General features: G+C 40.0%; 1 protein-coding gene across 4 annotated transcripts in view; it reads right to left on the reverse strand.

Annotated features, from left to right (window-relative positions):
- The window catches only part of GALNT1 (polypeptide N-acetylgalactosaminyltransferase 1), a 115,957-nt gene that overhangs the window by 52,817 nt on the left and 37,799 nt on the right, over nt 1-25,341 (reverse strand). For 2 of the 4 annotated variants that reach the window (XM_043889651.1, XM_043889654.1), the window contains 3 exons: nt 21,366-21,423; nt 11,602-11,843; nt 2,322-2,496 (listed from right to left, as the gene is read on the reverse strand). In XM_043889651.1, coding sequence (XP_043745586.1) covers nt 2,322-2,496; nt 11,602-11,740 — 314 coding nt within the window. In that variant the 5' untranslated portion in view covers nt 11,741-11,843; nt 21,366-21,423. Of the gene's footprint in view, nt 1-2,321; nt 2,497-11,601; nt 11,844-21,365; nt 21,424-25,341 lie in introns of those variants that run through there. The other 2 variants (XM_043889652.1, XM_043889653.1) reach the window with 1 other exon arrangement.

A 25,341-nucleotide genomic window follows, 5' to 3' on the forward strand; every position in this document is an offset into this window, starting at 1 on the left:
ACCTGGAGAAACAAGGAAGTTTGGAGTACAAATGAAGAAGGGCAAAGGCTAACAGAGTTGTGCCAAGAGAACTTCTTGGTCATGGCAAACACCCTCTCCTGGTAACACTAGAGACGACTCTACACATGGACATCACCAGATGGTCAATGCTGAAATCAGAATGACTATAATCTTTGCAGCCAATGATGGAGAAGCTCTATACAGTCAGCAAAAACAAGACCTGGAGCTGACTGCAGCTCAGATCATAAGCTCCTTATTGCAAAATTCAAACTTCAATTGAAGAAAAGTAGGGAAAACCACTAGGCCATTCAGGTATGACCTAAATCAAATCTCTTATGATTACAGAGTGGAAGTGACAAATAGATGCAAGGGATTAGACCTGATACACAGGAGTGCCTGAGGAACTATGGATGGAGGTTTGAAACACCATACAAAAGGTGGTGACCAAAATCATCCCCCAGGAAAAAGAAACAGAAGAAAGCAAAATGCAAGAAAGCCTCCTGTCTGAGGAGGCCTTTCCAACAACTGAGAAAAGAAGAGAAGTGAAAAGCAAAGGAAATAGTTAATGGATATACCCAACTGAATGCAGAGTTCCAAAGAATAGCAAGGAGAAGTAAAGCAGCCTTCTTAAGCGAACAATGCAAAGAAATAAAGGAAAACAATAAAATGGGAAAGACTATACATCTCTTCAAGAAAATCAGAGATACCAAGAGAACACTTCATACAAAAATGGGCAAAATTTTAAAGGTTAGGAATAGGGCCTAACAGAGGCAGAAAAGATCAAGAAGAGGTGGCAAGAATACACAGAAGAATGGTACAAAAAAAGACTTAATGGTCCTGATAATCACAATGGTGTAGAGACTCACCTACAGCCAGACATCCTGGAGTGTGAAGTCAAGTGGGCCTTAGGAAGTATTACTATGAACAAAGCTAGGAGGTGATGGAATTCTAACTGAATAGTCAGTCTTTGCTTCCTCCAAGCTGCTTAAAGTTCTGAACTACACTTTCCATGTTTGAGAGTTTTCTGTGATGTCTAGTATTTCTTGGTTATCTAAGATTAAAAATAGAAGGCCAAAAAAAAAAAAAAAATAGAAGGCCAAGAAACTGACTGTAAGCTCTCAGTATGTGAGGCTTTCTGACTATGAGTTTTCTTCATTGGAGTGATCAGGCTACCGTCATTAAATTGGAGCGTCTCTGATGTCAGTGTCTGCAGTTGTTTTCCTTTTCTCTAGGGCTAGTCCAATTCTGTTGAAAAAGATCCTCCAATCTCTTGCCTGGTGGGATAAAGCTCAGCTGCTGGCATTACTGAAGCATTACCATAGAAGGAAAGGTGGCTAAGGGTGTCTCACAGCTAGAATGTTCACTTTGTCCACCTTTCTCTAGACAGCTCCCTTGCTCTTAACAGCGCCTGTTGTCCTCTAGTCCAGACACCTGTATCACATGGCACAGCTGGACATTAGGTGCTGGTGGGAGTGTCAGTTGGTACAACCGTCTTAGAAGAATGTGCTAAAGCTACGTAAGTGTATACCCTATTCCTTTCCCCAATATATACACCAAATAGAAATGAGAGCCTAGGTCTTCCTAAAACATTCACAGAAGTATCACCATAGCCTTTATTCATAATAATGAAAAAGTGGAAACACCCCAAATATCTATCAGTGTGTAAGTTATGGTATATTCATATAACAACCACCACACTGCAATGGAAAACAACAAGTTTCTGATATACACAACAATATGGAACTCAGAGACACCAGACTATAAACAGTATAGATGCATCTATAAAAAGCTCAAAGAAAGACAAAACTAATCTATGTTTAGAGATCAAAACAATGGCTGCCCCTGGGGTTGGGAGTATGATCGGAAAGGAACATAAGAGAACTTTTAGAGGAGAGGAAAATGTTCTATAATTTGATTTGGACGATGATTAGACAGGATAACATGTATGTAGCAATTCACTAATTTGTATGCTTATGACTGTATACTTCACTGTTTTAAGATACACACAACTTAAAATGATCCTTTATAAAATTGATTATATAAATGCTTTGGTAATAATGAGGTTTAAAATCCCTACTAAATCCATCAAGATAAACAATTATCTTTCAAAGCCTAAAACACATGGTTCCAAAGATCTCTAGAACTTAAGATGTTATTTTACCAGCATTTAATTATTTCTTAAGTGGGGGGTGGTGGTAAGAAGTAACTCAGCGATGTAACATTCATTTCAAGGATAGTCAACACTAAAGTGCAATTTACTGTGAATTCAGAACAACTTTTCATTCATGTTCAGTACTATCAGGACCACACCAGGTACTCACCCTTCTAACCTAACATCTGGTAGGGATCTGTTGAGTGCAATCATCTCACTTGCCATTAAATTGAACTGATTGATTTTAAACATCTCTTTCATCTTTTCTTGATCCTCTTTAGGAATGACGACTGGTTTCCCCATTTCTCCAGGACCTTCATGAGGCTTTTGTACTGGCTCTAGAACTAAGAATAAGGAGGAAATTTAACTAACATTAATTTTATAGCAATTAATTCATGTTTCTATTGAATAACCTTTATGTTTAAACTATGCCCTCAACAACCAGAGCCACCTCTGAGCCCATCCTCTACCGATCTGGGACACAGCCTAGGGGCTGCCCTGTCCCTTGCTTCCACACTGTGCCCTGACTCCAGACCTTCTCACCATGCACCACTCCCTTGAATCACTGCATGGCCTTGGCACTCCCATCTCGAATATTGTGGCCACAGTAACTTCTCTAAAGCACAGTCTTCATTGTGCTATTCCCACGGTCTCTGGGAGTCTAATCTCTTTAACAGGAAATTTAAGTTTCCAAACCTACCACCCGCTGGGCTCTCCGCTTCCCAGCCCCCAGATGCTCACCCTCCCGTCAGGCAGCGCCTCCAGCTCTCCTCTCTGTGCCTCAGGCCTACCTGCGTCGGTGCCTCTGCTCACACTGGCCTCCTCCCTTGGCACCTCCCACCTCTACCTGCGCAACACCAAACCCACACTAGTCCTCCAAGGCCCAGCTACGACAGCTTCTCTCCTGCAGCTTTTCTGTATCTCTCTCAAGGGCTTGCTACTTTTGACCACATCATTTCATCCAGGGCTCTATGTCTCTAATCAATTGTTGTTGTTGTTTAGACGCTCAGTCGTGTCCGACTCTTTCTGACCTCATGGACTGTAGCCTGCCAGGCTCCTCTGTCCATGAGATTTCCCAGGCAAGAATACTGGAGTGGGTTGCCATTCCCTTCTCCAGGGGATTGTCCCGACCCGGGGATCAAAACTGCATCTCCTGCATTGGCAGGCAGATTCTCTATCACTGAGCCAGAAGCAAAGTCCCTCTAATCAACAGCTTTCCCTAATTATGATTGCTAAACATGCCTATAACACCCCACCTAGCTAGATTATGATTTCTTTATTAGCTGGAGTTTTTTGTTTATTCATGTACCTTCTGTGGAGTTTAGCAGTGTTTAACAGGCATTTTATAACTATATGTTAAATTAATACATGAGTACAAGTGTTATTCAAAATAAATCACAATGAATCCTAGAATTAACAATAGTAGACATTATAATAAGCATTATGCAAGGTGGAACATCAAGAAATGTAATTCTAATCAGAAGTAATGTTGTCTCTTAACATAGAGTTGTTTCTCAGTATCCATGAGGGCCTAGTTCCAAGACACCCGTCACCCCGCCCTGTGGATACCAAAATCTGCAGATGTACAAATCCTTTATATAAAAAGGTATGTGGCACAATCACCCCTCCGTATAATCCACAGATACGGAGGACTGGCTGTATTAGTAAAAAGAAGAATATTTCTGACCAGCAAATCCCAAATCTTGTTCCTAGTTATATACTTTTGAGATATTAAAAAGTGTTCCAAGAAAAACGTTCTTTTATGTTTATGTTCTAGAATATATTAAATTTGAAAAAATTGTGTTAAACTTCCCACCTAAAAGGGACGGATAGAGAATGAGGTGAGGGTAAGAATGGGATGGAACTATCTGTTTATACATTACTTGTTTTTTAAGCTGAAAGTTTTATTCTCCTGCAGTGTGTTTTTAAGGTATCCCCCCAAAGTCTCTGGATGGAAATGTCTGACGACATCACGGTAGTAGAAGAACCAGGAGTTCTCTTCGGACAGGCTTTGCCCGACTGAGAACAGCGCTTGTCGGCAAAGCTGGCCTACAGGACGACTGTCCAGAGCAGGTACAAAGCAACCTATCCATACCAGAGCTGCAGAATATCACTCACTATGCCTTCAACATAAAACAGAAACAGAACATAAAATCTGTTTTCAAGAACTATCAAGGAAAAAATGGTGTATAAGAATGTTCCCCATTCTAGGAAGCTTAGAAACTGATTTCAGGAAGGAAGTTAAAATATTAGGAAATAACTTGAAAAATCATAAACTCTCTGTAATACAATTTTAAAAAACAAATCCTATCTAATGTTTGCCAAGTAAGCTCTTTAAATATAAGAATTTTAAAAAAATTCTCAGTGACAAAAATTTTCAATAACAATAAAAACTATAAGTAAAGAAACATAATGTTCATATAAACTTTTAAAAGTTAAAAAACCATAAATTATTAAACTCTCACAGTCAGTTTCTACTTACCTGTCTCTGAAAATAAAGAGCAATGAACAGACTTGGGGATTGGGACACTCAGGGGTCAGTACAAAGCACTGGAGTTCTGGAAGTCACACTTACCTTTTGTGCATGGCACAAATAGAGAGTAGGTGGGAGACATCTAGTGGCCCTGGTTATAAATGTCCTTCTGTTACCTGCGCCCTATTTTAGTGTAAGATGATGCTTTAAAGAAAAGTTAAAATGGAAACATTCTCACACTGCTCAGTTTTTAAATTTTTAATTGAGTATTATATTAAGTTATACAGAACACCATCTATAACATATTTTCGCCTGAGGCAAGGTGAGGTGGAGTAGATTCTGAATGTAATCAAGCCCCTGGACCCACTTATCAATTCACAGGAAATACTACTGGTGACGGAGGACATGATTTAAAAAAAAAAAACACATTAACAGAATGCAAATCCTGACTGTGGAAAACTGGAGAAAAGAAAACAGTTTCTTCTTCTTCAACAACAACCAACAAAGCAGGGTGGGGAGGACAAGAAGAAAGAGGTACCATGTATCTATGCCACAAGACTAGCTTTGCATTGACAGCTGCTGAAGACATGCTGGGTATGTGGAAGTTGCCCAGTCGTGTCCGACTCTTTACGACCCCATGGGTGATACAGTCCATGGAAGTCTCCAGGCCAGAATACTGGAGTGGGTAGCCTTGCCCTTCTCCAGATGATGGGTATACGGGAGACCAATTTTCTGTTTTCTCTAATTTTGTTTATGTTTCAAATTTTCCATGAGGACTGGGGGAGTATGAAGGAGCACTCAAGAAATTACAGTAAGAACTAGTAAGACTAGTAAGTATAAACTTGATTGCTTATAGCCTAAGAGACTGTATAACCAGAAAACTAAAATCCTGCCCCATCATAGTGAACTCCAGCCTGGAAGTCTTAAAGAATTGGGCAAAACTGTACAACATACAAAATCTTCCTGGCTACAATACTTTACAAATTTGATCAGCTGATACTTATTAACAACCTGAATATCTAGTGTAATACCCACATTACATACTTTAACCTACTGATACATGTGAGTTTTCAGAGCCACATTTAAAATGACCATAAATCAAAAGTCTTGTGACTACTGCTTACAGAACCCACCACAATACCTGAATTTAGAAATTATAATATCCCAAAGGATTAAAGGGGGACCAGTAAACTAATTTTCTTTGGCAAAGATGCCAGGATAAAATGCAACTAGTTAATGAATACTTTTATTGCTGCTGCTAAGTCACTTCAGTCGTGTCTGACTCCGTGCGACCCCGTAGACTATCACACTTGCAAAAAGCAGCTAACAAAAAAGATAGTAAGTATTAACTTTCCTTATTTTCTACTTATCAGTCTTTCATGTAAATTAAAAAAGAGATCAGTGAAACTTGTTTGAAAGCAATGGAAATGGGTTTGGATATTATCATTTTCCTGAACTGAAAAAATACTTTCTTTGGCATAAAATTTCATATGTAGATCATTTCTAAGAATCAAATCAGCTTTGACAAGGGGGTAACTAAGTCTTGTTCTGAAGTATTATGTGAAAACACAATACTAACATTTTATTGTATACTTTAGCTAAACTTCATCTACATGACAAAGCAGAGAAGTTTCATTTCTTAGAAAATTTAATTATCAAAAAAACTACAAGTTCACTCTGATTAGCTGCCAAATGAGATTTACATATACAAATCACATGACATACCTTAGCTTTAACACATCTTACAAATTTCTACAATTTGTATTTTCTCTTGGAAGTAGAATAAACCCTGGTGGCTCAGTCATAAAGAATCTGTCTGCAGTGCAGGAGACCCAGATTCGACCCCTGAGTCAGGAAGATCCCCTGGAGAAGGGAATGGCTGCCCACTCCAGTATTCTTACCTGGAGAATTCCAAGGACAGAGGAGTCTGGTGGGCTACAGTTCATGGGGTCACAAAAAGTCTGACATGATTGACTGACTAACACTTTCACTTTTTCAAAGTTAGATGATTTCCATTTGGGAAGATAAAAAGCTAAAAGCATTTCTCCCAAGCAATTTTCTTAGGCGATTATAATTTTTCCTATTTTTAGGCACTATATTTCACTTACTCCAAAATATTTTTCCCATATTTTAATATCTCTGAAATTGGGACTTGGCTTACAATGATAACTGAAATGTTTCTGCTTTCTTAGTGTTATATAAAATAAGTATTATATAAACAAAGCAAATTACCTAATTTTTTAACATCAAAATATTATTGCATATAACAAAATTCACTGATAACTCTCTGCTACCTCAATACCTGTTTTAACCCTTATTCCAATTTTATATTCAATTCACTTGTAATGTGTACAAATAAAACTCTAAGTACACTAAAAGTCTGTTAATAGTTTCTGAAAGTTTTTACTAACAATATTTTTAAGTTTTTAATTATCTAAAGTTTCTTCTATAAAATATGTTCTCAAAGTCTTCCTAATTTTTGACAACTGAAGTAATTCTAGCATAAGCATGTAAAAACTTGGAATAATCAATATTTTAGTAATCTGAAAATCATGTACTGAGCTGGCACAAAGGATTAACTCCTACTTGAAAGTGTATCTGTAAAAATACTGAATGTTCTATGCAACATCCAAATCCATAAACTGAATGAGTTAATTCCAACAAGGCAGAGGAGTTGCAAAAATACTTGTAAGACATAACTTGTACTAATTTTATTTTTCCAAGGGCAATTTTATCTAATTCTCTAGCAAAAGAAGAATTTTCCTATTCTCAGAGAGTCTGGTGTATAAAATACAAGTAAATATAAAACCATGAGAGAGAACTGCTCAAGAATATAAAACAAAACAGAATAAAATCAACCCTGTGTAATCACCAGACAGGCCTGCTGGTACCTGATGTAGGTGAGTAGCGAGTACATGTAAGACCCTAGGATAATCTGATGAACATTATCATGGGGATAATGAATCCATTCTGCTTAATTGCACACAACAGTATAAAGAACAGAATTTGGTAAATTTCACCAAATTGGAGCTGTAAAGCTGTTCAAAGCAGTTCAGAAAGGAGGTCCTTACAATACTAAGACAACTGCTCTAGAGTGTCATATCTGCTTGTTGTTAATTTGGTTTTTCAAATGCCTCAGAGAATGAAGATCCTGGAGACCTTATGTGTTCTAACAGAAGAGACTTATATTCTTCCAGGTCACTGACTGTAGCTGCTAATCCCAATAAGAAGGTCTATATCCTTGATGCCATTGCCTGTCAACCCTCTCCCAACTACTTTAGTGAAAGATCTCTTCACAGGCACCACAATTTCTCAGTAGCCGTATATTGAGAGCAGTAACCTTAGCGTTCCTACACTATTTGGGACCTCCTAGTGCCCACTGCACTGAAACGTCCCGTCAGAGCAGATTTTCCAAACTGTTCTTGCTTGGCAGCCATTGTCCCCATTCCCTTAGTCATTTCCCCACTCTTTCCCTTCAATCCCTTGAAACACAGTTTGAAAAATGGATGCTCTACGGCCCCGTCTGGAATCACAGGCCTCTCATTAAGTCTCTCCCTTCAGCTATTAACTCACCTCCTGGCATCGTACTGCTCAGCCTTCTCTCATCCTGCCGCTGCTGACCTCTTTCTCAATCATCAATACCATCTTGCTATTTCCACATAGTAAATATCAAGTTTCCTCAACACAGAGGTCCCATCCACCAGACTGAGACCCGACTCTCACAAGGCCACTAAGCTGACAACCCTCACCCACCTTCATTCTCCTTTTGTCAGGAGGTGCTGTTGTCTCTCATGGCTCCACACTGCACTCTCAGACCGTATCTCCTTTACTCTGTACTTCTGTACTTTGCATAAAAGCTACTCCTTTTCTCTGATGCTCCTGTCACTAGTGGTTTTCAGAAGCGTACTAAACTTAGAATCCTCTTCAAGGATAAATTTTTCTTATGGTTTTGATACCCCACTGTCTCCTCTGCTGAGAATTTGTTCTTTCAAGTATTACTTCATTCCTTTATATTTTCAACCTCTTCAGAATACATAAAAAATACGTCTGTACACAGAAAACCAACTTTTGCTCCATTCCTTTCTTCTAACTATTGTAGTCTGTGTGGCAAAGCTTCCTAAAAGGATAAGGTACACACCAGTAAATATCAAGTCCACTGGTACTGAAATGGCACTTTCTAGGGTAACGAGAAATCCCATTAGGAAACGTATCACAACCACTTTTTCATCTCAGGTGAAATCCCTGAACGAACATCCGTCACTCCTGGATTTCCATGACCCCACTTCCTCTGGCTTTTCCGCTGCCTCTGACTTTCAGAAGCCTTCTCTGCCCTTGCTGACCCTCCGTGATCCTCTCCAACTCTGCCTGTCTCTCCCGCACTCTCCGGAGCCCAAAGCACCGCCCCCATGCTCCACCCCAGCCACTTGCTGCTGCAGAACGCAGCCCCCGGCCCCCAGCACCTCCACCCCCAGCACCTCCACATGAAATGCTCCAAACACAACTCGTCCTTCTGCCTTCCCACTGGAGCTGCTCTGCCTCTGAGGCCCCTCCTCATATCAATTTACCCAAAGATGGAGACCTGAGAGTCATGGGAGACATTTCACTTGCCCTATTACCTACATTCACTTGCCCTATTACCTACATTCAGTGACTCTCCCTGCTGTGTAAAGCCCACTATCTACAAACTTCCGATATATTTTATTGTGGGCCCCAAGAACGTCTCCAAACTTTCCCAGCAGTCTCACAACCAGTCTCAGATGTCTCATTCTCTCTCATCAGCCAAGTGGCCACTCTGTTCTGAAAGTCAGGATCCCATCAGGTTACTTGTTCCCTTCTTTAAAATCCTTCGATGGCATGCCTCGCCTGCAGGATGAAGTGCAAAACCCTCGGCATGTTATAAAATGCCTTCTGCGATGTGGTCTTTGCTGACCTCCCAGCTTCATCTGTGCTCTCTCCTCACGCTTTCCTATCCATCAACTCTGTTCTCTCATGTGCTTATCTTATGCATGCTTTTCTCCTTTGCTTGGGATGTATTCCCTTCACCCATCAAACCTAATACACACCCATGCACCCTGATCTTTAGCCTGAGTGTTACTTCCCTGCAGCACCTTCTCAGAGGCCTCACGGTGTTCCTTCCTCCCACACACCTCTAGTGTGCTATCTACCATATCACTGAAAGTTGCTCAGTCATGTCCGACTCTTTGCAATCCCATGGACTATACAGTCCATGGAATTCTCCAGGCCAGAATACTGGAGTGGGTAGCCTTTCCCTCCTCCAGGGGATCTTCCCAACCCACGGATTGAACTGGGGTCTTCTGCACTGCAGGTGGATTCTTTACCAGCTGAGCCTCTAGGGAAGACCAAGAATACTGGAGTGGGCAGCCTATCCCTTCTCCAGTGGCTCTTCCCGACCTAGGAATCGAACTGGGGTCTTCTGCACTGCAGGTGGATTCGTTACCAAATGAGCTGTCAGGGAAGCTATCATATCACTATTTGTCTATTATTCTTCCTCTCCTATTGGATTGGGAGTTCCCCAAAGGGAGAAACTATTTTGTACTGTTGAAATGTGTATCACTGGCACGTAGCTCACTGCTCAGCACATAGCAGTTTACAAAACATTCAGAACATTACAAATCATTGGTGAAGACCAAGTGTGTCTTCACCCACTACAGAGGTCCCAGTCTGTCTTATGATTGTGCCTTTGCATTTAAGATAGAACACCATGAGTTCCCACTATAAATGGCAATTGGTTAGGGTGGAGTGAGGGGAAAGTTAATCCGTTCCATTTGGAAATATCCTAGTTTTTTAATGGTGAATAGCAATACCCGCCCTCCGATTTAAATGTCAACAGAGTTACAGCTCTAACACCAGTTAAAGAGGCAGGGTCCTGTCACACAACAAACTTTCTAAGCAGCAGGGCCTTAAAGGAAACCAGGAAAGTCAACAGATAGGCTGACCTTGTATAAAAGTGTATCTTATTAAAAATTATGGGGAAGATAAAAATTAAAAAGTTAGGGGTTAGCCTAGGTATTACTAAAGTTCAGGGTTAGCAACTGAGACTAATTTTAGGCAAATTTCCCATAAAATAAACAGAACTGGTTACATAATCTCATCTATAAAAATTATAGTACGTAGGCAAGTAAGTTTTAGACTATAAATTTTAAAGGACCAGGTACCTTCATTATAAAAGTGTAAGATACTTAAATATGGCTGTATATTCAAATAAAACATTTACATATATTTCCTAAAAACAGAATTATTGTTTAGCCAGATATTCTATAACTAACCAGACACAGTGCATGGCCCAGAATAGCTAAATTACTGACTCACAATGCAGAGCCATTTTCATTTTGTTTAAAAATAATAAAAGGAGGCATTTGGTTTTTGGTTTAAACACAGAGTCTAAAATGGAATTTTTCAGGTGTCTCCTTTCTTTCCCACGCCAGAGACTGCAGTGTTCTCAATGCAGCACTGATTTTATAGTCTGATCTTTTCATAAGCTCTCCCTAAAAGTGCTAACTGGAGCTATCGACAGCATTAACAAAATGAACTCACCAGACCACATCTACCTAAAATAACTTCTTCCCTTAGGACTGAGATAGGAGGACCAGAGAATTCTCTCTCATGCCTGATAATGCAATTTTAACACTCTACTCAGCATTTCGACATTAGACTAATCTCTGCAGTTTTGGTAGTCCCAGCTATGCGATTCCCTACATTATTTGGTAATACGACTTCCAGAAAATTAACTACTTTTTAACACTGAACACTCGAATTTAGCAATTGTATACATGACACTTTAATACTGTTATTAGAACCCACCAGAGAACTGATAGAAATATGATCATCATACATAGAAAGCCTGGGATTACTATTAATCTAAAGAAATGTTAAAATTCTATAGTTCCCAAATTAGATACTACAAACAAGTAACATATGTATCAAAACAGGCCCATTATTATAAAATGTCACTCACCATCCCCAGCAGGAAGTCCTCTCTCTTTTTTTTCATCACATTTGTTGCATTCACTGAAGTAAAGCAGCAGGAACATATCCAAGAGTACCCAAATCAAGGAGGTGGCTAGGACCACCTTGCAGTATGCAAATTTTCTCATGGCACTTTAAGTCAAATGCAAAATTTTAAAATATATATATATAAATATACAAAGATCATGAAAATTATTCCAATCCAGTTTCATCAGAAATCACTTTCATAACCTACAGACAGAAAAAGAAAAAAGATTAACTAAAAAATTCAGAACCTAAAGCACCATCAAAAGATTAACTTAATACTCATATGAAATTTTACTATGAAGAATAAGTTTTAAATCAGACTTCAAAAAATACTTGTAAAATATATAAAAATTGATAGTATCAAAAACATGCAAATAACTCCTACAAATCAATATATACAATAAAATAGGAAAATGGGTAAATGACACAAACAAGCACTTTGCAGAAAGGAAACCGGAAGAGCCAATAAACAAGTGAAAATGGGCTTGATTCACTACAATTAGGAAAATACAAATTAAAACAGTGAGCGACTATTTCATATCCATTAAACACATGGGGCTTAACTGCGTTCTATTCAACTGCTATATTAAATGCTGAAGTAAAAGCTAAGCCATTAACTGCCACAGGGGTTTAAGAAATCAGTAATTCCCAGTCCATTTCAAACACTCCCATTGAGTTCCCATGGTCCAAGGATTTATATGAGCTCTCCTGGTAGCTGTACTACAGCAGTTTAACTGGAGTGATTCTTATCCCTCTGTCCCACTGAATCCCATTCTAAAATGCTAGTCACCAGCTATTCAGAAACAGACTCATGGAAAGCATAGAAGAAAAGGGCATCGAGAGATCTGAGGCCTGGACTTGGCTCTGACAGTAACTGCATAGACTTCCCCGAAGTTTCGTTTCTATGTGCCCCACCCCCACCCCAATCTATTACAACATCTTGAGAAAATGACTGGAGAAATGGTCACCAAATCTGGGATGGCTAGACCGGAAACACTCCTGGCACGTTGGCACTCGTCTGGGGGCACACTGGAGCAGTCCCAGGGACCTCAGATGAGGAGTCATCGCATGGAGCCGTGGGCACCAAGGCTCAAAGGCGCGTGTCAGTGCTGCCTGGGAGACGGAAGAACCAGCTACACTTGGGTGGATGGAGGAAACACCTGGCACAGGTGCCCCCCACTGAAAGCCAATGCGCAGATGCTCTGAAGGGCTGGGATGCTACCAGGGGGGCCCAGGAGCTTCTTACAAGGGCACTTTATGCAGCATGAACCCGGGACAGACCAGAGAGTTTATCTATGAAAAAGATAACAGTTCTTTCCTACCTCACGAAGGGGCTAGCCGGCAACCTGAAAAGCACCCCCCAAATACTAAGTGACACTTGTAACTGTGAAGTATGATTTCTGCTCACCTCTCTGAGGACTATGATTTCTTGCCTATCGGTCTCCTTCCATCAAACCAAAACTCCCCACTTGCACCCTGAGAACAGGGGTGCCCTGTTGGATTCTGCCTCAAGTCCCTCACATGTGGTGAGCAACCACTGCTAACTCTCCTGACTGGGGTGAGGGCAAGGCCAAAAGGATTACAATGCACAGGGTCAAGGAACAGCAGATCTCTCCAGAGAAGCCGATATACCATGTATTTCAAGCCACTTCACGTGCAAGGCTACCTCTCTTGGTCACTGGCAAAGCAAGCAGTCTAACTGCTGGTGCGATATCCAGGATGCAAATGTGGCTCTGTGTTCTCTGAAGCCTGCTGATTGTTATTTCTTTCAAAGCTTACAGCCCAGAACACTTAAATGTAAGTCTTTATAACTCTGTACCCATCCCTGTTTAATTTTTCCAAGGCAGCACAATTAGATTCTAAAATTGAAGATGAAACGCAGTGGGTGTGTGTGTATTTGGAAGGAGAGCAGTACAGAGAAAGCAGGAGGTGCAGGGAGAACGGAGAATAAAAAAGAGGCAAAAACCTCTGAAACTGGCAAGAGATTCCTCAGATACTAACAATAAAATGCACAAATCATTAAAAAAAAAAAAAAAAAGACTGGAAGTTGGACTTAATAAAACCTGCTCTTCAAAAGACAGTTAAATAAAAAACAAGTCACATATGGGGAGAAAATATTTACAAATGATTCATCTGATAAATTACTTGTACCCAGACCACATAAAAAACTCTCCAAATACAGTGTTTAAAAACCCTAATCCAAAACAATGGGCGAAAGGTTTGAACTGTCACTTCAGCGGAACAGCAATTCAGGTGATAAATGAGTACAAGAAAAGATTTTCAACATTGTTAGCTATTGTGTGTGTGCACTCAGTCAGATCTGACTCTGCAATCCAGGGACTGTGGCCTACCAGGCTCCTCTGTCCATGGCATTCTCCAGGCAAAAATACTGGAGCGAGTTACCATTTCCTTCTCCAGGAGATCTTCCTGAACCAAGGATCAAACCCATGTCTCCTGTGTCTCCTGCACTGGCAGATGGATTCTTTGCCGCTAATGCCACCTACTAGGGAACTGCAAATTAAAAACACAATGAAACACCACTATGCACCAATATAAACAGCTAAAGGAAAAAAGAAAACTACCAAATGCTCGCAAGAACTGCTGTAACTGGACCACTAACACACTGCCAGTGGAATGCAAAATGGTACAGTCTCTCCAGAAAATAAACGTTTTTCTCCCATAAGAATCTTACTTAAGAGAAAGGATAATATACGTCCACACAAAGACTTGTACACAACCTTTCTATCAACTTAATCATAACCATCAAAATCTGGAAACAATCCACACGTCCACCACCTGGTGAATGGATAAACAAATTGTGGTACTCTAAACAGTGAAGACTTCAACCCAGAAGTCCAGCAATCAAAAAGAACTCTCGATGTACACGCAACAGCACTGATGAATCTCATAACCCTTATGCTAAGTCAAAGTGGTCAGTAACAAAAGGCTGCATTTTGTATACTATATGATGCCATTTATGAGACAGAAATCAGATCGGCTGTTGCCAGGGGCTTGGAAGAGTAGGGGACTACCCTCAAAAGACAGTGAAGAAACTTGTGATAATGGGAAACCCTCTACTCCCAGCTTGTGGTGGTGGTCATACAACTGTGTCCATTTGTCCAAACGGGTACGACTACACTTAAAAGGGTGAATTTTACTGTATATAATAAATTGAACCTCAATAACCTTAAAAACAGGTAAATACAGAAGAGGTGAGGACCCTTCAAAGAAACAATTTAAATTTTAGGAGGATAACTGTTGTTTATTTCTTTAAGTACCTTAAACACTATTACCAATGGGTTAAGTACCCTCCCAGTTATTCAGAATAAATCAGCGGTATGTCATGTCTTTTTTAAGTAATTGTATTATACCTACATATTCTCAGAACTTTTGGAATGAGTTCTGGGTACATGGTTATAGTTTTACAGAACCAAATAAATTTTTTCATACTATTTATTTATTTTTATTTTTGCCTGCGCTAGGCCTTCGTCGCTTTTCGCAGGCTTTCTCCAGCTAGGGTGAGCGGGGTTACTCTGCGGCGCCCGGGCTTCTCCCTGCAGGGACCTCTCTTGCTGAGGGGCGTGGGCTCACTAGCTGCAGTGCACGGGCTGAGCTGCTCCAAGGCTTGTGGGATCTTCCTGGACCAGGGATCAACCCAGTGTCCCCTGCACTGACAGGCAGATTCTTACCCACTACGCCACCAGGGAAGTCCAGGTATATCATGTTTTGAAGCAAGTGTAACATCTATTTTGACTCAAATATTTTAATGTCTTAAATGTCCCTACAGGAGGAAAAGACTGAAATGTTCATGACCATAAAGGGGTAGCATGAGAGATCTCTGTGGTAATGCTGCTGAGATTTTTTTAAAATTAAACTAATACGCTCAACAGACATTTTAACCTCTTTCCACCACAACCACCAAGTATAATATCTTAGACAACAAATGCTTTAATGATCACTTCAAAAAAGGCCTGATATCCACAAAGCTGTGTCAGAATGCCACATATTGTTTTACACGTTGAAGGTGAAGGTGAAGTTGCTCAGTCGTGTCCGACTCTTTGCAACCCCATGGACTGTAGCCCACCAGGCTCCTCTGTCCATGGGATTTTCCAGACAAGAATACTAGAGTGGGTTGCCATTTCCTTCTCCAGGAGATCTTCCCGACCCAGGGATTGAACCCAGGTCTCCCGCATTGTAGGCAGGCACTTTACCATCTGAGCCATCAGGGAAGTCTTAAAAGAAGACTTTAAAGACTCTTTAAAGAAGAGACAGAAAATAGACACAGGCTGAGGTGGCTTCCTGGCTCATGATTCTGACTCTTGCTCTGCCCACCCTACCCCAAGGACTTCTGGTAACAAACCTAGTCCCATGGGCACAGGACAGCCAAATGACCTGCCAGGCCAACCACAAGCCCTCAGCCCTTCACCTCCCGAGTCACAGAGCTGGAAGCCCGTGCTAACCTAGTGCTACAGTCAGCTACACTGCCCATCGTGGAGAGAAAGCCGACCCGTAGTCCAAGAGGGTGAGTCCAAACAGAGGCATGCAGGATGAGAGGAGGAGGGTCCCGTAGTGACTGAGTCCCTGTCTCTTCTTTGGCTTTCGTGACCACTCAGGAATCCTTCTAATAATCCCCTTTTCCACTTATGAGAGTTTAAACGGATTTCCTGACATACACCTGGGATGTGGAAGTGGGGGGAGTGGAGCAGAGACAGAGGAAACCTAAAGTCACACAGGCTCTGGTCCACTTCTGAAGTTCCTCTCTGCTAGTCAGAACAATTATACATTATGAGGCACACTATGCTACTTGAAAGGACACTGAATTGCTTATAAATGGAAAAATCTGAGGCTTGCTTTTCTTCTAACACTACATTCCTCAAGCCCATTCAGGCTGCATGTAGTTGTAGTCACTTCCTTTTCACCACTGTGTAATACTCAACTGGCTTATAGTAATGTAATCATACACTAGGGGGCTAATCATAGTTTATCCCTTTCATGCTCAATAGGCATGGGGTTATTTCTAGGCTTAAGCATGTTTCCTGGTACACATGTGCCAGGGGCCAGCAAACTTCTGCAAAGGGCCAGACAGTAAACATTTTAGGCTTTGCGGGACGTAAGATCTCTGTGGCAACCACCTGAATCTGGGGTTGTACCACAAAAGCAGCCGTGATATGTAACCAAGTAAATGTGACAGTATTCCAATAAAATGAAGCTTATTTATGGACATTAAATTTTAATCTCATGTAATTTTTGAATTATAAATTATGAAATTATTTCTTAACCAATTAAAGATGTTAAAAATCTCTCTTAATTCATGAGTTGTCACAACACTGATCTAGAGTACATACCTAGGGATATTAGGTCATAAGACTACACATATTTTCAATATGACAACATATGGCAAACTTGCTTTCCCAGATTTCTAAAGCAAAATGAGACCTCTGGATGTGTTATGTCCTTGGCAACACTTATTGATGTCAAGCTATTTAATTTTTTGACAATCTGGTAAGTGTGTAATTTAATTTGAGTTTCCCCACCATCTCTGACATTTCCATTTCCTCTTCCTAATGTACCCACTGAAGTTTATTGTATTGGGTGAAGTTGTTTTGCCTTTTTCCTATTAGTTTGTAAAGATCTTTATACAGTCTGGATTCTAATCCGTGTCGGTTACATGTACTACAAGTATCTTTTCCCAGTTTATAGCTTATCTTCTTAATAAGAGGTGTCTTTTGTAGTTCATATTTTCTATGTCTTAAAAAGTTTTTCTCTACCTAGAGATCATTAAAAATATTTTAATGTCTACAAGTTTTAAAGTTTTACCTTTCCAGTGTAAGTACAGATTCAATAGTATTTTCTTCCATATGGAGAACCAATTGTCTCCGTGCTGTTTATGGAAAGTTTAATCTTGCCCTACAAGTGTGCAATGTCAACTTTGTCATAAGTCATGTTTCTGAGGTTCTACATTCTGTTCCATTGGTCTGCTTATTCCTACACCACACAGCGTCTTAACTATAGCTTTACAACAATTCTTGGTACCCAGTAAAGCAAATATTCTCACCTTACTAGTTGAGGAGTGCCTTAGCTACTTCTGACCCACCGGCCTTCCTTAGCTATGCTGACCATTTAATTACTTAAAATGACATTCCATCTATTGCAAAAGAAATCCAGTAGTTAAAAATGCTTATATGTCTATGGTGGAACAATTTTACTGTTCTGAGAAAATAAACCAATTAAAAATTCACAGAAGTCATAAAAAAAGTTGGTGATGAGAAGAGGAATTAAATTCAAGAAGTCAAAAGAAAAGTTCTAAAAATGTTCTTCAAAATGACATTATTAAAATAAATGTATAGTATCTCTACTACATTGTTATTCCTTTAAAAAAAAAAAAAAAAAAGCAGTATTTTAGAGTCCCAATCATTTCATGCTGCCTGGATATTTACTGAGTCTTGGCCAACTCTGTTCTTGATACCGGGTCAGACACTGTAGATGCTAGGAGCATGAAGGCAACGATTCACACCATGGAAACTGTTATCACACTATTAAATACCAGGGCAAGAGACATGCCATTCACATTACAAAAGAGAAACACCAGCTCAGGAAACCTGGCAGGAAAAAGACATGTAGATAGGGAAGTTTCTAAACAGGTTTTATCAGACAGTGTAAGATACTAAACTTCGCTGCAACAAGGTTTTCTTTAAATTTTTTCTACAGATGTTTTGTTTGTCTCTCTCCTTTAGCTAAAATCCTTTAAGGGCTTCCCGACGTCCTGCTATTTTGTTCTGAAGAACACCATTTGTAGGACTCATACCTCAGAGTTCTCACTAAAGGAATTCCATGATCAAATAAGTTAGGGAAATGTTACTTCCTCAATTTGCTCTGAGAGATTCATTCTGTATATTACTGCACCAAAGGTTCTATGAAGCCCTGCATTGAGGGAAGCTGTATGATTCTGTTAACTCAGAACTTCTCAGATTCAAGCATGGAATCTCCCCCAACTACTTTGTCTTCCTGTTTTGCACAACACAAAGCAGTTTTCAAACAGCAATAAATAAACTGGTGAAGACTGGCTTTAAATCCTGGAACCAGTTAACTTTTAAGCTATGAGTTATTTTCTTTCTGCAAAACTATTTCTGTAAAGTTGCAAACTGAGTAAAAAGAAAAAGAAATCCGCCCCCCCCGAAAAAAGAAAAGAAATCCCACTGTGTTTAAAAGCCTCTCATGAAGCTGACTTTCCTAGAGAGAAGGTCAATGTGTAATTTTGTAATATTTTAATTAATTTAATAAAATTAATATTGTTAATTTTGTGATATTTTAACATAACATATACCTGTACACAGTACAAATGAAAAGTGAAAGTGTTAGTCACTCAGTCATGTCTGACTCTTTGCAACCCCACTGCCTGTAGTCCACCAGGCTCCTCAGTCCATGGAATTCTCCAGGCAAGAATACTAGAGTGAGTTGCCATTCCCTTCTCTAGGGGATGTTCCCAACCCAGGGTTCAAACCTAGGTCTCCTGCATTGCAGGCAGATTCTTTACTGTCTAAGCCACCAGAGTTTGTGGACAAAATGAGAAATCCAAAAGTCACCATTATATATAAATCCCTAAAAGAAAAGAATCTAGAAGCTTCCCTTCAGGTTAAGTGAAATTTGCCAACTATTTCTACTATCATTTATTTTTTTCAAGTGTGGAGTATCATATTCTACAGAATATATCAACATTAAATTTTGCATTCAGCAAATGCAACATTATTTCATGTGGAAGTCTGTGAGGAAAGAGTTAACACAGCAGGTGTGTTCTACCCTGTCCGTGCTAAGCCCAGGGGGATGCCTAGGGCCATGGCAATGACCCCTGGCCAAATGCTGAGAAAGAAACTCCTGGAATGTTCACGGTTATTTGTTAAGGATATTAGAGGTGGTGAGTCAGGATGTACCAGGCTGTCAGCATTGTTTAAAGAGATCATCAAGATTTATGACGTGCACCTGGTATCTGGTCTGGGGCCCAAATCTCAGTTGCCAAAGCTGGCCACATCGCAGGAATACGCCTATGTGACCAGTTGGCTACCAACAGGAACTCTAGGCTATAACACTCATGTGCTTCTCTGACCAGAGACGTCTTGTACATGTCTCTATCATTCACAGCTGGAGGGGAACTCGTGTTCCTGTGATCCTTACGGAGGGAAGACTCAGAAGTCCACCCCTGATCTCTCCAACATTCACCTGTTTGTATCTTTTTTCTGCTGTTCTTGCACTGTATCTTTGGCTGTAATAAAAATGCAGCTGTGGGTACAACACTATGTTGAGTTGTGGCAGTCTTTCCAGCAAATCAAACTAACCGGCAGTCACAGGGACCCCAAAACCAACACCATAATACCTCTTCTCGCATTCCTTTTCAGAAGCTGCAAGATCATAAGGACGATATCCCTGAATGAATAAATCAGCGTACAGCATAAAAGCTAAGACATAGGCCTGAGATTACTGTCTTTAGAAAGGTCTGGTTGCAATGTTAGCCCTTGGCTAGTGTTTGGGAACTTGAGTGATAGACAGTTTCCTACACTGATATAAATCTTACCTTAAATGATAAGCGGGCCTCACTGTACTGAAACTGCCTGTACAACAATATGATTTATGCAAAACATCTCTTTTCCTTCTGGGAGCCTGAAATTCTGGTACATGCTAGGCAGAAGGTGCCTCCATTACCAGGTCTGATAAAAACACTGGCACTGAGTCTAATGAGTTTTCCTGGTTGACAACACTTAACACGTGTTGTTAAAATTCACTGCTGAAGGAATTAAGCTTACCTGGAGGAATTAAGCTTATTCCTAGATTGGACTCTAGGAAGACAGTAACTGCTTCCCTCCAGATTTCACTTCTTCCCTTTGCTAACACTGCTTTGTATCCTTTTGCTGTAATAAATCTTAGCTATTATTCAGAGATCATATGCTGAATGCTATGAATCCTCCTAGGCAATCACTAAACCTGGGGATGGTCTTGGGAAAAGCCAACACAATCAGCATTTTAAAACAGAAGTGACGGTGTATTAGGCCAAATACTGAAATTCACATTTCAATTCCAGAACATATTAATATCAGTAATGTGCTCCTAGCAACTGTACTTTATTTGCATAAACCTGGGCCTCCTTATTCCTTGAATGAGAAAAACATACCCACGTCACAGTCCCTGAATTAAATGCAGTAATGCACAACACACTCACAGTAAACACTTAGTAAATATTAAACAGTAATTCTGAAGGCTCGTTCTTAGATGAAACAAAAAAATTAGGAATATTTTACATCTGTACTAATGCAACTGGAGTCCTTCAAAGAGAAGCTCAGAGACAAACTTGAAACCTCCATCTTCCTAACACTGGCACTTTCCATGAGTGCTTTCCAGTCCACACGTCAGGATTACTGGTTGAACACAAGCAGGTTAAACCCTATATAATAAGTTATCTTTCTATTTCTAAACCTGATCTTCATTTAGTCTTCACATTGCTTTCACGAATGAGAAGTGAATGTGCTAATTAATTAGTACCACAGGTGGTTATGCTTGATGGTTATATTTCTCAAATTACTATGCTAGGATTTTAGTACAAGTCACTCACTTTCTGGCATGTATATGAGGCATCAAGTCCAGTCAGGGTAAATCTGAACCTGTGCCACTGTTAAGAGCAAATCCCAATGTAACGAGAAGTCCAACCCTGAAGTCATTTACGCCCAGCGATCAACTTACCCCAAAGTGGCTTTTCAAATGAATTCATATCCCAAATCCACATGTCCCACATCTCCTGCTGAAAAATAAATTTCCTAAAATCAGTTTATTACAGAATAACTCTATCCTCCCCACTTTACTTCAGCCACCCTATTCCACTGAACTAAGTGCCAGCCACCACCTGAGGATGAGGACCAGGTCTTACTCAGCTACTTCCCCCGTGCTGAGCACACCTGGCACAAAATGTATGTTCAGTTAATGTTTACTATGTGAATAAGTGAGTCAATGAATACAGTATTTCTGAGATCCAACACCAAGCTCAGTGGAAATATTGTAAAAAGTATCTTTCCTCTTCTTGGAAATCTACAAGGATATTAACTTCCCCAGTGGGAAGGCCAAGGACTCACAGATAGTACCTGTGGCAGACACTCTTCCATATCCCACCCCCACTCCATGCTTTTCATGGCATTAGACCTCTAACTGAATTCAAGTGATCATTCTCTGCTAGACTGCCTATTCTTGACTGGTCCCAGCCAACTGTGACTGTTCCACTCCTGTTGCCAGTGTAAATAACCACATCTCGACCAGTAGGACCTGAGGGGAAATCTGTTGGGACGCATTCAGGAAAAGTTACGCTCCCTCACAGAGAAGCAGGAGGAGACACTATTCTGCCTTTGGATACTGCGTGCAGAACATGCCAAGAAGTGCTGGAGCCATTCTGGGGGCATGAGGGGAGTCACCATCAACATGCTAAGGGTGACAAGGTGAGAACACAGAAAGCAAAAGGGACCCTGACTGTCTCCCGGGGCCACTAACAGACTAATCCTGAAACTGCATAGGGCTGGACTTCTTGTTACCAAAGGGATAAAGCTCTGACTGTTTAACTGGATATTCTGCAATACTACAGTCAAAAGTATGCCAATACATCACTATGCAACCTATAATTATTGATTTAGATAGCTATGTAGCCTGTGAAGAAAAAAGAGAAATGTAAACCAGTGGAGCATCCAAATTAGAGAATCTACTTTTAAAGGAGATTCCATAGAAGAATTTCAATATAAATGTAATAGCTGCAAGATAGAATCTGGTGTGTTACATGCCCATTCTTAACAACCCTTAAGCCTATCAGAGAATCACATATCCCTAATTCATTCAGACTTTAATAAACAACAAGGATGCACAAGACACAACACGGAGTAGTCTGGTGTACATAAACGTGAAAAGGGCTCAGCTCTGCCCTCCATGAGCTTGCAGTCCAGACGGACAGATACTCTTAGTAAGTCTGTATGACACTTTACAATTTACAACATGCTTTTCTATGTCTGCAACAGGTGCCAAGTTACAAGGAGCTACTGCGCACCAAGCAGAGAAAATGGTGAAGAACAACTGGGGAACTGGTCTGAGCTAGGAAAAGGCAAAAGGATATTTCAGGTGGACAAAACAATATGAGTTAAAATAGGGAGGCAGAAAAATCAAGGGACTTCTAGGGACAATGAACAGAAAAATGGGGAGATGCGGTTGTGTGTTCAGAAAAGGGAAATCCCATTCTACTTGATGTCTCAAGTAGACAGAATATAAGAAAGAGCCTTGTTAGCACATTACGATAATGTCCTCTCATGCTAAGGCATTTGAAGAGCAATGGTCAGGGAATGTTGCCCCGTGTTTTTAATTTTATCTCTTGAATTCAAATGTCAACTCATTACAACAGAACACTGTGGTTTCTGAAAATTTACATCTTTCCTCCTAACCACGAACTCAGATACAAGGAAATACACTACCACCATCAGCAATGGAAAAACTAGAGATTCTGGGGAGGGGTTTCTGGCAAGTAACAGATCCAGGAGGAAACCTCCTCCAGCCCAGAGGCCCACTTTATCTCCTGGCCATAGAGCCCCCAAAGTCTCCAAGGGGAGTTTTGTTTCACATTTTTGCCAGAACATCCATCTAAGCCGTGAGTTCCACAATGCTGCCCTCTTCCCTTCAAATTATCACTCTCTCACTGTATTATATATTACAGTTCCCTTTACTACCTTCTGTGCAAGAAGTCTTCATTTTCTGTGTCTAACTTCTCAAATTCTCAACCCAATGTGGTCTGGCTTCACTTCAATGAAACTTTTTTTTTTTTAATCAAATCACTCTAGTATTCTAACTACCAAGACAAGTTCCTTTCTTATATTCATCCTACCTGATGTCTCAGCCTCTTAAATTATTAATATCTGGGGAACAAACTGTAAATAGAACCGAACTTCTGCTTGTCTTGGTTCCAGGGTCATTCCTTGCTCTCCCACTTTTCTCAACAAGCTTTGCAGTCTTCTCTGGCTTATCCCCCCTCTGCCCTGGATGTCTGCAGGCTGAGGCTACACAGGTCCCTGGGGAATTCACCAGAGGTAAAGCGTTACCCACCATATGCTGATGGCTCCCACCTCTCTAAACTTCTGTGACTTTCTGGTTAGAATGCAAGTTCCTCCAGCATGGGAATCAAGTTTTTCATATTGAAGCTCTAAAAATCTCATAAAATGTCTGAGGACAACAGAAACTCATGTACAAAATAACATCTCCACTCCTAAGTCATTCTTTATTTTGTCCTAATGCTTTTCTTTCCATTCTAGCACCAAACACTAATTTACAATGTAATATGTATTAATTATCTTGTAAGCCTCACGAGGGCAGAAACTTTATTTTAATGCTATTACTACAGCACCTGGAATAGTACTTGGCACATGGCAGAAGAAGTTAATAATTATTTGGTTAAAAGAACAAAAATACCAGAAAGCAACAGCATGTAAGAAGAAACAAAGGTACCTGAAATGAAAGCATTTTAAGGGTGCTGTGTTTAGGTTTAGGGCAGACATATTTTATTAATTTAAGGCCTTTACGATTAATATTTTTAAAATTAAAAGATAACAACTAATTAAGTAAAAAGAGCATGTATAATTAAAAACCAAACTGAAAAAAAGAGAAATAATAAGACCAGTCAATTTAGAATAAAACAAGAAGGAAATTTAAAATGATTTAAAAAACCCACAAATAGAGAAAGCACAAAATGGCAGAAATAAATCCCCACACATAGGTAATTTAAATAAAGATAAAAAGCGTAACTGTATTCATTAAAAGTTATCAGATTGGATTTTTTTCAACAAAAGCTACGTAAGGATTCAGAGCAGTTTACAGAGCAGTTAAAAGTGAAAGCAACCTTACCAAAGATGTACAGATGACAAATAAACATATGAAGAGATGCTCCATATACCAGTAAAATACAATTCAAACAACAAAATACCTCTATAGATGTACTCCTATGGCTAAAGCTCAGAACACTGACAACATCAAACACTGGCAAGGAACTCTCATCCAGCAGGAACCATCATCTACCATGAAGTTTGCTGCTGCTGCTGTTTAGTTGCTAAGCCGTATCTGACTCTGCGACCTCATGAACTGTAGCCTGCCAGGCTCCTCTGTCCATGGGATTTTTCAGGCAAGAATACTGGAGTGGGTTGCCATTTACTTCTCCAGGGGATCTTCCTGACCCAGGAATGAAACCTGCATCTCCTGCACTGGCAGGCGGATTCTTTATCACTGTGCCACCAGGGAAGCCCTACCATGAAGTTTCCACCTGAGAAACTTATGCAGAGAAAGATATGCAGAAAAGTATACATAAAAGTAAGAACTGAAAATGTCCACAGCTGGTGGAAAAGAGAAACTTGCGAATCTGAGTTCAGTTAACCCTAAGCAAAATACAAAGAAAATCACAACGAGAGCACATCGTATTAAAACTGCTGAAAACTAAAGATTCAGAGAAAATCTTAAACCAACCAGAGGAAGAAAAAAAAAAGACAGTATCATATACAGAGGAAAAAATGGATGAATTTTCATTACATGAAACAAAGACATTTTCAGATAAGTAAAAGCCAAAACACCTCGTCTCTCGAAATACAGAAGGAAAATGAAACCAGACGGAAACTCAGATCTGTAAGAGAAATGAAGACTATCAGCAATGGTA

The sequence above is a fragment of the Cervus elaphus genome, chromosome 27 (genome assembly GCF_910594005.1).
Source record: "Cervus elaphus chromosome 27, mCerEla1.1, whole genome shotgun sequence".
NCBI lineage: Eukaryota > Metazoa > Chordata > Mammalia > Artiodactyla > Cervidae > Cervus > Cervus elaphus.